This window comes from Leptonotus elevatus, chromosome 3 (assembly GCF_054856555.1).
Source record: "Leptonotus elevatus isolate MCC_2025b chromosome 3, RoL_Lele_1.0, whole genome shotgun sequence".
In the NCBI taxonomy this organism is placed as follows: Eukaryota; Metazoa; Chordata; class Actinopteri; order Syngnathiformes; family Syngnathidae; genus Leptonotus; species Leptonotus elevatus.
In genome coordinates this window covers 20,527,983-20,540,813 of record NC_141241.1, presented here as the reverse complement: position 1 = coordinate 20,540,813, position 12,831 = coordinate 20,527,983, and the positions used below count along the sequence as shown (strand labels likewise).

Here is a 12,831-nt window from a genome sequence, read left to right as displayed (position 1 = left end):
GGCTCTACCTTATGGAACAACAGAGTAATTACATCCAATAGGAAGAATGTTTATTCAAGAATGGTATGAGAAAAATATTATCTTTGTGATTGATATATTAGAAGTTTGGAAAGGTTGGAGAGAACATTTTACATAAGAAGCTCTATAAGAGAATATAATAACGTTTGTAAAGCGGTTCCTGTGGCCTTAACAAACATGATTAAAAATTACATACTTTATTCTAAAAGAAAAATCTTGCTGCCAAACATTCAATTAAAGCACATTTCCCTGGAAGATAAGAAGTGTAGTAACAAATGTGTCAATAAACATTTCAAAATGAATAGATTTTATGATTTTGATGGAAGTGTTAAAATTCTTAACAGGGAAAGTAAACTTACAAAAGATGATGTGAATTTTTTTAAATGGCCAATTTCTCCTGAATTAAAAGAAATGCCATTTAAAATTGTACATGTTTATTATCCAGTTGAAGCTATGTTGAAAAAGCAGTTTGGGTTTGAGGTGGACCCATGCAGTTTTTGCGATTGAGAGGAGGAAACGATTGATAATTAATTTTTCTCTTGTAGTATAAAAAAGCAATTTTGGAATAATGTAACATTATGGATGCAAATTAAATTAGCAAAACTAAATTTGGACCAAATCCTTTATGGTTTGACTAATGTACCAATCGAAGGAAGGAGAGTTTGCAATATAATAATAATTATGGGTAAATACCATATTCATAAATGTAAATGGCAAAATAGAAAGCCATCCATTGTTTTGTTTGAAGTTGAATTGCAGTCACACGGACTTTTAGATGGTTTGTGAAAGGTCTCCAAATATTTGTTTTTGATATGTGAAACTACATAGTTGGTTTATAGAAATGTGAGAATGCCTTGCGTTTTCTTTATTTGTTTGTTTGTTTTTTGGAACACAAATGTTATCTCACAGCGAGTTTTTGTATCATTTTGTTGAATGAATTTTTTGTTTGAGTTGGGCCTACAGTGTCTGCTGTCATTTAAACTCTATTTTGAAGCCCTCGTTCTTTTAAAATCCTACCTTGACAGCCTAGCACAATACTTTACACTTAAAACTGCAGCTCAGCTTTGCAATCGGTTTTTAACCTGTGTCTTCTTGTTAGTGGCTAGCAAGCTAACCTAATTTGAGAAACTTCAAAGTGCTCCGAGACCAGTTTATCCAGACACGAAGATTTAGTTGTGATGTTTTTCTCCAGTAAGAAGATATCCTGTGTCAAGGCCTCAGTTAATTGTACGAACTTAAGCCACAAGTTTAAATGGCGGTCTTACTCGGTGAATACAAGCTCTTCTGTCTTTGAAAAGCATTGGTTTTTGGATCATTGTTATTTGTGAGGATTATTTTGAATTCAAAATGTGCTGAAATGTACAATTCTATACTGTAACAAGCTACTATAACGATCTGGCTGCAGAGGCAAAAGTGCTATTTGAACAGAAATTAGTCGTGACCTTAGATCAGTGGTTCTCAACCCCGATTCTCGGGGTTGAGAACCACTGATAGCTTGTTTTCCATGTCTCCTGACTCCCTCACATGTGGATTTGAATGATCAGCTAATCAGCAAGCTCTGCATCAGCCTGATAACAATCCTCACCTGTGTTGGCTGAGGGAGACACGGAAAACAGGCTGGATAGGGGTCCCGTCCCTGAGGACCAGGTTTGAGAAGCACTGCCTTAGATGAATGTCCTTACAAACAGCCAGTCACTTGTACATTATTAAAAATTAAATAATTAAAACCATGTGTGTACACAATTTAGGTCTCAAGTCATCTGAATAGTGTACATTATACTAACATGTAAAGCCATACAAGTCAGCTTAGACGTAAAAAAACAACAACAAACAAAAACTAGCATATGGCATGTTAGCTAGCACGGAGCTGTCGTGGTTTAATCTCGGGTCAAGTTAGCCTGGTCGGGCCAAGAATAGGACATTTGCGTCAATAATTTCAGCAATTCAGATGAAGAAAAATGGGTGAAAGTCACTCCGAAGAGGTTTACTTCATTTACAGTGGTACCTCGGAGTTTGAACACAATTCATTCCTGTGAAATGCTCAAAGTCCGAATTGTTCAACATCTGAAACATTTTTTCCCATAGGAATAAATGTAAATGCAATTAATCCGTTCCCAAGTTCCCAAAAACAGAAAATTCCTATTTTAAATTATATTTATGTAAAAAATAATAATAATAATACACCCTTTACAGTATTTAAAAAAACCCACAAAAAATATGTTACCTTTTTTATTGTGGTATGATGCATCAGAATGAAAAAAAGTTCAGTGCTGAGTTAGTGGATTTTACTTTGGGCATATGAGACTACTAAGGGGTCCTTGTGCTCTGTTTAGCGTCAGGCACATTGTTGAACAGCTAAAAGGGGTCCTCGTGCCTGTATTTACGGAAGTAGTCACGATAGTTGCAACGGCGGCTAAATCCACTATGGTTTGTAGCACTGTATGTTTTTCTTTGCTGCCACTGGCACTGCTGTCTTTCTTTCTTTGGGCCTATGTCGAATAAAATTGCCCTGAAAAAAATCAAAATGCACTCGCGAATGTACGGAGCACCTCCGGGAGTATTCACCCGCTCTGACTGGAGATGAGCAACGCGAACATTCGGCATCGCTTGGCTTCACTCGGTTACCCGTTCAAGGTACGTTCGACTTCACTTGGTTTGTTTGGGTGTTCGAATGCCGAAATTTAGGTCAAACTCCGAGACATTTTTTACTCCGATTTTTTGGTCGATGTCCAATTTGTACAAGTTCCGAGACGTTCAAACTACGAGGTTCCACTGCATATAGGTAATGATGTAAGCTGGTTAACGCCTAAAATACGTAGAAAACACAATAATATAGTTAATGCGCACTCAAAAATGATTCTTACCACTTTGGAAGTGCAAACTACAAAGCAGTGTGATCTTGGTTAGCCTACATTTAAAACTGTCCAGTCACTCTCTTTCACTACTTATACACATTTTCTCTGACCCTCAAGGTCAATGGGAAAAACATGGCATAATAATTCAGTTTCTGTATTTTCAACTTTTAGACATGATTTTCTAAGAGCTTTGTATGTTAGTCACAGGCAAAAGCAATACAATATGTTTTCACCGTGTAAGAGGTGTTGCGTTGTGGAAATACCAGAAATTCCCGGATGTTGGGAATTGTCCATAGTACTACTAATTCAGTGGGAAATTATTTTCACGTTATGTTTTTACAAAGACGCCACCAGTGCATTTTCTTTTCACATTTATAATGAAAGCACTCAAGCAATAAAAAGCATGCAAGACTAAAACAATTTCAGCCAATTAAGTCAAATCACTCCACTATAACTCGTAATAAAAAAAACATGCATAGGGTAACAAGCGATAAAACACGTCAAACAATAAAACAAGCTCAAACAAGCTGAATCATTACACTGCAGCTCGTAATAAAAAAACATGTATAGGGTAACATACAACAATCAACATTAAATACCTCTTTTAAGACAGTCAACCTGCATGAACAAGTACAAGGTGTGTAGGCTCCTATCAGATTTAGCAGTGGAAGACCTCCAGACCCATTGAAATTTGCAGCACCTGCTGAGCTGCAGCCTCTCGAGCTCTCTCCAGTGTGGTTGTGGCAGAAGGTCCCGGCAAGATCCTAACCTGCCCTGGGAAGACACCTAGCCCAAGGATACTCACCTGATAGTTAAGGTGGAGGAATCCATCGGGCATAACACGGTTGTGGATGAACTCAAATCGTGGCATAGCTATTCCAGCCAAGGCGCAATTCTTTTGAAGTTCAGTCACTGGAGAGGGTGACAATGCTACAGGCAAGAGACGCTGACGGGAAGCTGGTGTACGGATAATGGGTCCTCCGACAGTTCTGCAGAAATCCGAGGAAAAGGACGAAGGGAGTTCTGGACCAGGAGAAGGCTGGGCTAAGATCTGAGAGACGTTCGCCTTGGAGTATGGAAACTTTGGGGTTGGAGCCAGGAGGGATTTCGATTTCTGAGGAAGGAGCGACTCATCTGAGCTTGGCTTCATTGGGCGCATCCACTTGACTGAGATGCGCAAGGCAAACAAATTCTGAAACGCTAGTGACAAAATAATGCGCATTAGTAGGTTATATTTAACAAAGCGTGAAGAGGATAAATTATAATCAAGTTGGGATGGTGCGCAAAAATTGAATCCACTACAAAAGAACAATAATGTAGAAACTGATGAACATGATTGATTTTGGCAAATATTCTCTCATTTTGAATTTGCAAAAACATGTTCTAAAAAACTGTGAAGGGCAACAAATGACTAGGAAACTTGAGGAATGCTCAAAAACACTTGAACAGGTCAATACTTGTACATGATTGGGTAAAAGGAGCATCCCCCAAAAGGCTCAGTTGTTCACAAGCAAGGATGGGGCAAAGTTGTGTATAAATTAGGGGTGTCAAATTTGTGCGTTCATTTTGAGTTAATAAAAAATTCCTTTAACGCCACTATATATTTTTTTACGACTGATTAATGACCACCCCTTACTTGGAAAACCTGTACTGGGGGAATTCCAGTCGCAACACAGCAGACACGTTCACGTCAAAATTTAGCAGTAATACATTTAATAATAATGCATATAGTTGTGGAGGCTGGGGTCAAGTTGTATTTTACAATTAAAAAAAATACTTAATGTTAAAGTTATTTCATGTTAAAGATTAGATAGCTCTTAATATGAAAAGAAAAATGCACTGAGCTGTCACCAATGTCTTACAAATGGAATTTTGCCATCTAGTGGCAGAAAAATTACCTCAACACAAATTAATATCACACCATTTTTTTATAGTACAATACACTTTTTTAACTTTAACTAAATTTTATGATTACTATATTGAAGACGCAGCCATATTACTATTTGACATTTCTTTCCACTTCAATGTTAACAAGAGTATGAAAACTTATTACTATAACATATTATTGTACATTTATAACATATAACATTTGCGATTAATCGCGAGTTAACGATTGAAGTCATGCAATTAATTACGATTAAAAACTTTAATCACCTGACACTCCTAGTCGTGCAACAGCTGAATAATTACATTACATTAACAATCGATATGAACCTTTTCATCAGCTTTTAGGGCCGTTCACTCTACTGAGACAGCCCTTGCTAAAGTGACTAATGATCTTCTAGCAATGGACTCCAATACCTCGTCAATATTATTATTACTCGATCTTAGCGCTGCCTTCGATACCGTCGATCATAACATGCTGCTAGAACACCTTCAAACATGCACTCTCGTGGTTTCGTTCTTACCGTTCAGAAAGAACGCACCGTGTAATCCATGGCTGTGCGACCTCTGAGCTATGCGTTTGGAGTCCCGCAGGGGTCCGTACTTGGCCTTCTCCTGTTTAACATTTATATGCTTCCGCTTGGTAATATTATGCGTAAATATAACAAACTTTCACTGTTATGCCGACGATACTCAATTATATTTGCCTCTAGAAATAACAAACCTCGTGCCTCGCCGAAATTAAACAATGAATCTCGTTTAATTTTTTGCTCCTTAACCCAGATAACACCGAGATGTTGATTGTCGGTCCCGCTCGTCATCGGCATCTGTTTACAAACACCTCAATAAATGTATTATATGCCAAAGTGACTGAGTAAAAAATCTCGATGTTATATTCGACCTAACTCTCTCTTTCCAAATGCAAATTAAAAAATATTAGTAGAACTGCTTTCTTTCACCTTCACAATATTGTTAAAATTCATCCTATTTTGTCTGATGGAGATGCAGAGACTATAATTCATGCGTTTGTTACGTCTGGCTTCGACTACTGTAATGTATTACTCTCTGGTCTTCCCATAACCAGTCTTAAAAGTCTGCAGTTAGTACAAAATGCTGCAGCTAAACTTTTGCCGCGGACGAGAAAGTTCGATCATATTACCCCGATACTAGCCAACTTGCATTGGCTTCCGGTCCACTTGAGATGCGATTTCAAGGTTTTGTTACTTACATATAAAATACTACACGGATTAGTGACTTCCTATCTTTAATAGTACCGTCCCTTCCGACACAAAATCTTAATTCGCAACACGTTGGTCTTTTGGTGATCCAAGAGCCAAAAAGAAGTCTGCGGGTTCAAGAGCGTTTTTGATTCGGGCTCCAGTGCTCTGGAATAAGATAAGATTCATTTTTATACTCTTCCATTTGGCTGAATTATGTGGGCCTGGTGACTATCAGATTCTATAGAATTTTGGTGATTGTTTTGTTAACACTGGAAATGAGTCAGTCATTTGTTTGTAGTTTTTTGACATGAAACTATGAATACAGTGTTCCCTCGCTATAACGCGGTTCACTCTTCGTGGCCTCGCTGTTTTGCGTTTTGTTTTGTTGCAATTTTGCATGCTTTTTTTTACAGTAACGTGCCCATTTTATCACATTTATGAAGGTTTGAACATTGATAATGTTTAAACAAGAAATATGAAAAATGTAAATGCCTCAATGAGAAAAGTGTATAAACTGTGTGGTGAGGGGTTTTAGAGCCTTAAAACATTTATAATAAATGTAAAACATAAAGCTAACTACTTCACAGATTTATTGTGGGCATTCTTTGGAACCTAACCCAGCGGAAAACGAGGGAACACTGTATTAATGTTACCTTCATGTTAGTAGTCAAATTTTTGTTTGGCTGCTCCAAGTGTGTTTTAATTGAATGAAAACGTGCTTTTAATGTGAAAGGTTGCTGAGATCTAAAAATCGTTAAGTGCCTTTTGTTTAGACGGTGATGGTGTTTTGGGGTCTTGAAAACGCAAACGTTCGAAACCACCCACCAGAGTGGAAAAGTTGAATACGCTCTGTCGTTGCGTTCCCATATACACGGTCCGAAACGCAAAACTCTGCTCACATCCGCTCACGTCACGTACGCACTTACTTCACATCATACATGTGACGGCCAGCCAGCTGCTGCTATAACAAACCAACAGGAGTCGTTCTAGCGTCAAGTTTTTTTCCCCCTTCTAGTAACAGTCATTTTGGTTTTCGTAGCACATGAGTGACAATCAGATGGCGATGGCCGGCAGTGAGCAGGCAGCCTGGGGGACGGTCTCTTGGTCGAGCCGCTGCAACAGAATCACCGCACTGCGCCCTCTGCCCAGGTTTTCTAAGCATGCGCACGGACGGACATCATAGAATCCATACATGCTTGCGTCACCGTATGTATGCAAATGTTCTCTGAAAAACGCTTGTCTACACGCAAAATAAAAAGTGGCGACAAGACAATATTTTTTTGTCTTCTATTCCTGAACTCCTGACCACAACTATATGTCCATCTCCTGCAGTTGCAGTTCACTCACCTTCCACCAGTGCCCTCTTTGCCATCGAAGCTATATAGTGAGATGAGAAGACAACGACAGCGGACACACTCTCTATTTCAGGTCCAGACCTCAGAGAAAGGCTCTCAATCCCTTCAATCAGTCTGCGGAGTACCTGGTGGTTAAAAAAATGTTAGAAAAGATTAGTACGTTTGATCATCAATAGTATACTTATGCTAATTAAACATTTCCTTGTAAAACATGCTGTTTCACAAATGAGATCCCGGAAAGAGATAAATCCTGGAAAACAGCAAAATTAATTCAGAGATTTGTTTCTAAATTCATTACATAGGTTTGAAGATAATTGCTGAAAATTTGCCAAGACTGCCAGCAATGCACGGTAGTTCTGAACTGTGGAGACGTACTGGAACGTTAATCTGTTTTTCCCCATCTTGGTTTTCCTGATGTTTAATTTTTTTTGCGTGGCTAAAATGGCACCCAATGAAACAATTCACAAATTGAGCACCTTTGCTCTCTGTGGCAATGGCGAGTTGCTTAGTTAGAATTACTTGGCCAATTCCTACCACTACAGTGTGCAGTTAGCAAGCTAGCTAGCTAGCTCGCTATGCTTTTGTCCTGAAAGTGCATCTTCCTTGGATGCCACAATTTAATTTATTTTAACTCCCAAATGTTATGCACTTTGTGTTATTTAGGCTACAGTAATATGTTGTAATGCAAAGCATTATGGGTAAACCATCAGGAAGTATGCGCTCAAATGTCTGTCATGTAGTGTGAGCCAAGGGTTAGAGTTGGCAAGAAGTTGATGCTTTGAAAAAGCCCGGTGCCCGTTCATTGGCCGAGAGGAGCCCCGGTTAGCTCGTGAGCTAGCTGCCACAGGAGGATTTTAAGTAGCTGAAGAATACAACTCATGCTGTCTACACAATAGCCATGTTCTACTGCACTACCAGTGCCAACAATCCAGCAGTATACGGTACGTATTGTTATACAAAGGCAGTGAGAACCCTGCAGTACCTGAAGAAGCATTTCTTGCTTGGTGTCGGCTGGTAAATCTGTGATGTAGAGGCGCCTCTTCTCTGTGCTAGGGCATACAAATATCTGAAAACCTGGCTCAAGCATGTGACCATTTAGCTGGAGTATAGCATTTTTAGCTACACCTGCAGAACCGTATTTGGCATAAGCAAATCCACGGTTTTGCCCGCTGAAGTTCATCATGAGTCGGAACTCCCACAGTGGCCCCACAGAGCTAAAGAGGGGGATCAGCGTGTCCTCGAAGGCGTTTCGTGGGATGTGGTTGATGAAAACCTCACAGTTAGATCCAGGGGCTGGGTCATCCCACACTTTCGTTGCAATGGAGAGAAAGAGAGAGCAAGTGATAATTCAATTTACAAAAAAAGTTTTGAGGGTTTGACATGCTAAGACAGGAAAACAACAAACTCAATTTTAAAAAAAACACCATCAAGCAGCTAAATCTACTAATAGTTGTAACATGCATTCTGAAAGAATTTCACATTTAAAACTGATAAAATGAAGGGAATTCTGGAGAGCTGTCTGTATGCATTGTAGTTTAAATCTTGTATACATGAATTGTATGCACGGAGTATGAAGAGATTACTTTCAGCCGTGTGGAACTAGTAGTAATAGTTTGTCAATATATAAATAAACATAATTAGAGAGAAAACTGAATATCACTATAGGTTATGGATCCATCCATTTACTACCGTTTATCCGGGGTCGGGTCGCTGGGGCAGCAGCTTTAGGAGGGAAGCCCAGACTTTGTTCTCCCCAGCCACTTCAACCAACTCCGGCGGGATCCCAAGGCGTTCTCAGGCCAGCCTCCCGCCGGTGGGACATGCCCGGAACACCTCTCCAGGGAGGCGTCCAGGAGGCATCCGAAACGGATGCCCAAGCCACCTCAACTGGCTCCTCTCCATGCGGAGGAGTAGTCCCTCCCGGATGACCGAGCTCCTCGCCCTATCTTTAAGGGAGAGCCCGGACATCCTATGGAGGAAACTCATTTCAGCCGCTTGCATCCGGGATCTTGTTCTTTCGACCCACAACTCGTGACCATAGGTGAGTGAAGGGAGGAACACAGACCGACCGGTAAATTGAGAGCTTCACCTTTTGGCTCAGCTAGTTCTTCACCACGACGAGGTTTCTGTGGGGACGTCTCCCCACGCCTCACGGCTCAAAAAAGGTTGGGAAACACTGTTCTAGAGCACCAGACAATGACCTCAGTTTTGCTGCATTTGCACCATAGAACGTGACAATAAAGGCTTTCTATTTGATTTCCTTTACACTTTCTGTGCAGCACTTTGTAAAAGTTGTTGATTTTGTGGTCTATAAACAAATGAGTTGAGAATCTGAAAAATATGTGAAAGTTTTTGTACACATGGACTTGCGAGAGCACTTTTTTTTCTTCTTTTGTTTTTTTTAAAAGTTTGATGCTGTCATTGTTATTGTTATACATTAGTCTAGCGACCGGAAGTTAGTACGCCGTCATATCCCAAATGTGGGAATGGTGAGAGCAAAGAGTTCATTCTCACCCTCAGGTGGTCCCCCATACTTCCGCTGGCCATTAACTTGAGAGATCTTTGTATTGGTTGCTTTAAGCCAGGTTTCCAGTACCCACAAACGTTCCTTACTCACCATCTAAGAAGAAACCAAGAAGAAACTCACTGTGAAAATTCAGAAAGAAGTAGAACTAATTACAAATATTTTTTAAATGACTTAAAAAAACTTGTAAAAAGAAAAGATCTATTTGTATTCAGATTCTTCAGAGGCAGGCTGAATAGTTCTAGTTCACACCTGTAACATTTAAGGTCAACTCTAATGTTCATTATATGTTTGTAGTCAGAAGTTTACATACAATGGTCATAAGGCACATTTCATACACACGTTAAAACTGTGATCCGCGTAATTAAAAGTACAACATTTAAAAGCATTTACAAATAAATGAACTGAAGACATTTTAAAACAAAGTAAAGAATTAAAAATTAGCTAACTAAAATTACTAAAAGAAGGTACTGTGCCAAAAAAATATGTTAAAAAATTAATTTTTATAGCATTCAGTTGAGGCTGACTTCACTTGTGTTAGCAGCTTATTTTCTATTTACATGCAGCACAACAGCTAAATGCTGCTTGACCATGTTTACTTTGAACTCTGGGCTCCACTAATTGATCTGAACCAGCAAACCTAAGAGCCCTACTATGTTCATATTCCGTTAAAATTTCTCGAATGTATTTAAGGTCTAAATCACAGCTTGTTGATGATTCCAGCTGCTGAACCGTTTCCACTACAGGTTTTTGATCAACTGGTTATCTTTTTCCAAAATCTTTATTTACAGTACTGTCGCAGAACATTTGTTTTACTACCAGACATTTTAAATGGTATTTTTCCTTTTGATAGTTGTATTTAATTTGATCTTGAATCAATTTAAATGGTTTTAGTTTATTTGCTGTTTTCATAGTTGCATTGAATTTGGTTAGATAGTTAAATATTATATGTTTAAATAAAAGGACCTAAATTCAGCCATTTTCTCTGGGTCTTTTATTTTGAATTGTGAAAAAAACAAAAACAATCAAAAATCATCTATATCGGCTAATATGTACTCATATCATGATACCCTTTTCAGTCATATTGCCCAGTCCTATATAATGATGTGAACATTTATTTATTTAAACTTAAAATGGCAAATTTGTTATTTTGCCAAACATTTTATATTTTGTTTACAGGGGTGTCAAACTCATATTAGCTCAGGGGCCACATGGAGGAAAATATATTACCAAACGGGCCGGATCTGAAAAATCATGGTATATAATTTAAAAACAATTGCAGTCAATTATACGCAGATTTTCGATATTTGTGGGCCAGCCCTAAAATTGCAGGGCGTAACTGTAAATATATTGTCCCAAAAAATAACACAAATGCAAATTGCTCATTTGAGGATTGCTTGTGAAATTTCGAATTTATATACTTTGATTGTGGCCGGCTGATTAATTGGTCCGACATTACTCATTTATTTTTATTACTTTACAAAATTGTCTTGCGGGCCGGATTAAACCCCTTTGTGGGCCGTACCCGGCCCGCGGGCCATATGTTTGACACCACTGGTTTAACAGTTAAAAAATCAAAATAATGTGTTGATGGTTGTATAACTACAGTAATGTCCCCCATTTCGTTCAGTTAAGCAAAAAAAAAAAATCAAGAGTACCGAAATACATAAAAAATCGCTTTCTCTTATTGGCCCCTAAAACGGTTTGTATGGATTAAGTAAACCACTTGATAAATTTTAATTATGTCATCTTCATTTTTACAGCATTCCTCGTCTCGGTAATTTATCACGTTGTCAATCGTAAAGAGATCAACTGTCTGAGACGCGACAATTGCGCAATGTGTTGATTTAATAGTGCGCCATTAAACGAACTCGCTCGGCAAATAGAAAACACGCCAAACGTTATGCAGCATTAAGTCGACTGAAGCATGCAGCATCCTTGCACGACACTTTGCCAACGAGTTACAGTGCTTTACGGGTCTACAGCACATTGCGGGACACTTTTCCAACGAGTAGAAACCATACATTAGTAGGCCTAAACGCCAACAACAATGCCATGCTCGTTAATTTGTTGAGGGCCGACTAGCTGTGTTTACATTCAACTAAATATACACAATCTACCCGGGGAGGAAACAGCCTCCTAAACACGCACAAGCAACAATACTTTAGTAGACAGGGCATTTTGTTTTGTTTTGTTTTTTGTTTGTTTGTGTGTGTGTTTTTTTTGCTACCTTGATCTGCGTGTCCATCCTTGACGGTGTTTTGTGTCCTTGAAAGGCCCGAGGCGTTGTTGACAGGCCAACTTTGCAACTCCACAGTCGAGATAGCTCCACCCCAATACACCACGTTCCAATTTAGTATGCAAATTGTTTTTTCTCTGTTTTTTATAGAGTCTATGCAATCAGTATAGTTTTCAATTCGTCAGTTGTTATAATTCAGAATAGTTTGTTGTTGATGCTTTGTTGGAATGATTTACAAAGCTCCTAATGCCCCTTTTTTTTTTAATGCCATTTTCTTCTAACCATATCATAAATTTATACTGTGCTAAGAGAGGCGGAAGCAATTAGAGGGACTCCTGGGACAGCAACGCAAATGTGGATCGAAAGCTCAATAACAGGGAAAGAGAAACTTCAACATTTATTTCACAAATTCGTTTCACAAAGTGAAATATCTCAAACGTTTATTTGTTTTAATGTTGATGATTATGGCAGAAAGACACACACACAAGAAAAATCCAGTGTTTCACAAAATTAGAATATTTCATGTGACCAACAACAACAAAAAAGGATCTCAAACACAGAAATGTTTGTCTGCATGTTTGTCATCTGCCCTCACAAACTTTGTTGGGCCTCCTTTTACTTTAATTACAGCATCAAGATGTCATGACATGGAGACGATAAGGTGTTATTGTAGATCAGCATGCTTTGATATCGGCCTTTAGATTGTCTGCATTTCAGGGTTTCTGTTCCCTCGTCT

At 38.8% G+C, this 12,831-nt stretch overlaps 1 protein-coding gene across 1 annotated transcript; it reads right to left on the bottom strand.

Moving 5' to 3' along the window:
* Positions 1-3,227: 3,227 nt before the first annotated feature.
* On the bottom strand, positions 3,228-12,222 carry dnd1 (DND microRNA-mediated repression inhibitor 1). The gene is made up of 5 exons (XM_086072143.1): positions 12,087-12,222; positions 9,847-9,952; positions 8,315-8,640; positions 7,325-7,457; positions 3,228-4,073 (listed from the first exon to the last, which is right to left on the bottom strand). The coding sequence occupies exons 1-5, from the start codon at positions 12,102-12,104 to the stop codon at positions 3,532-3,534; spliced, it is 1,125 nt and encodes a 374-aa protein (XP_085928269.1). The 5' UTR covers positions 12,105-12,222; the 3' UTR covers positions 3,228-3,531.
* Between the last annotated feature and the right edge of the window lie 609 nt (positions 12,223-12,831).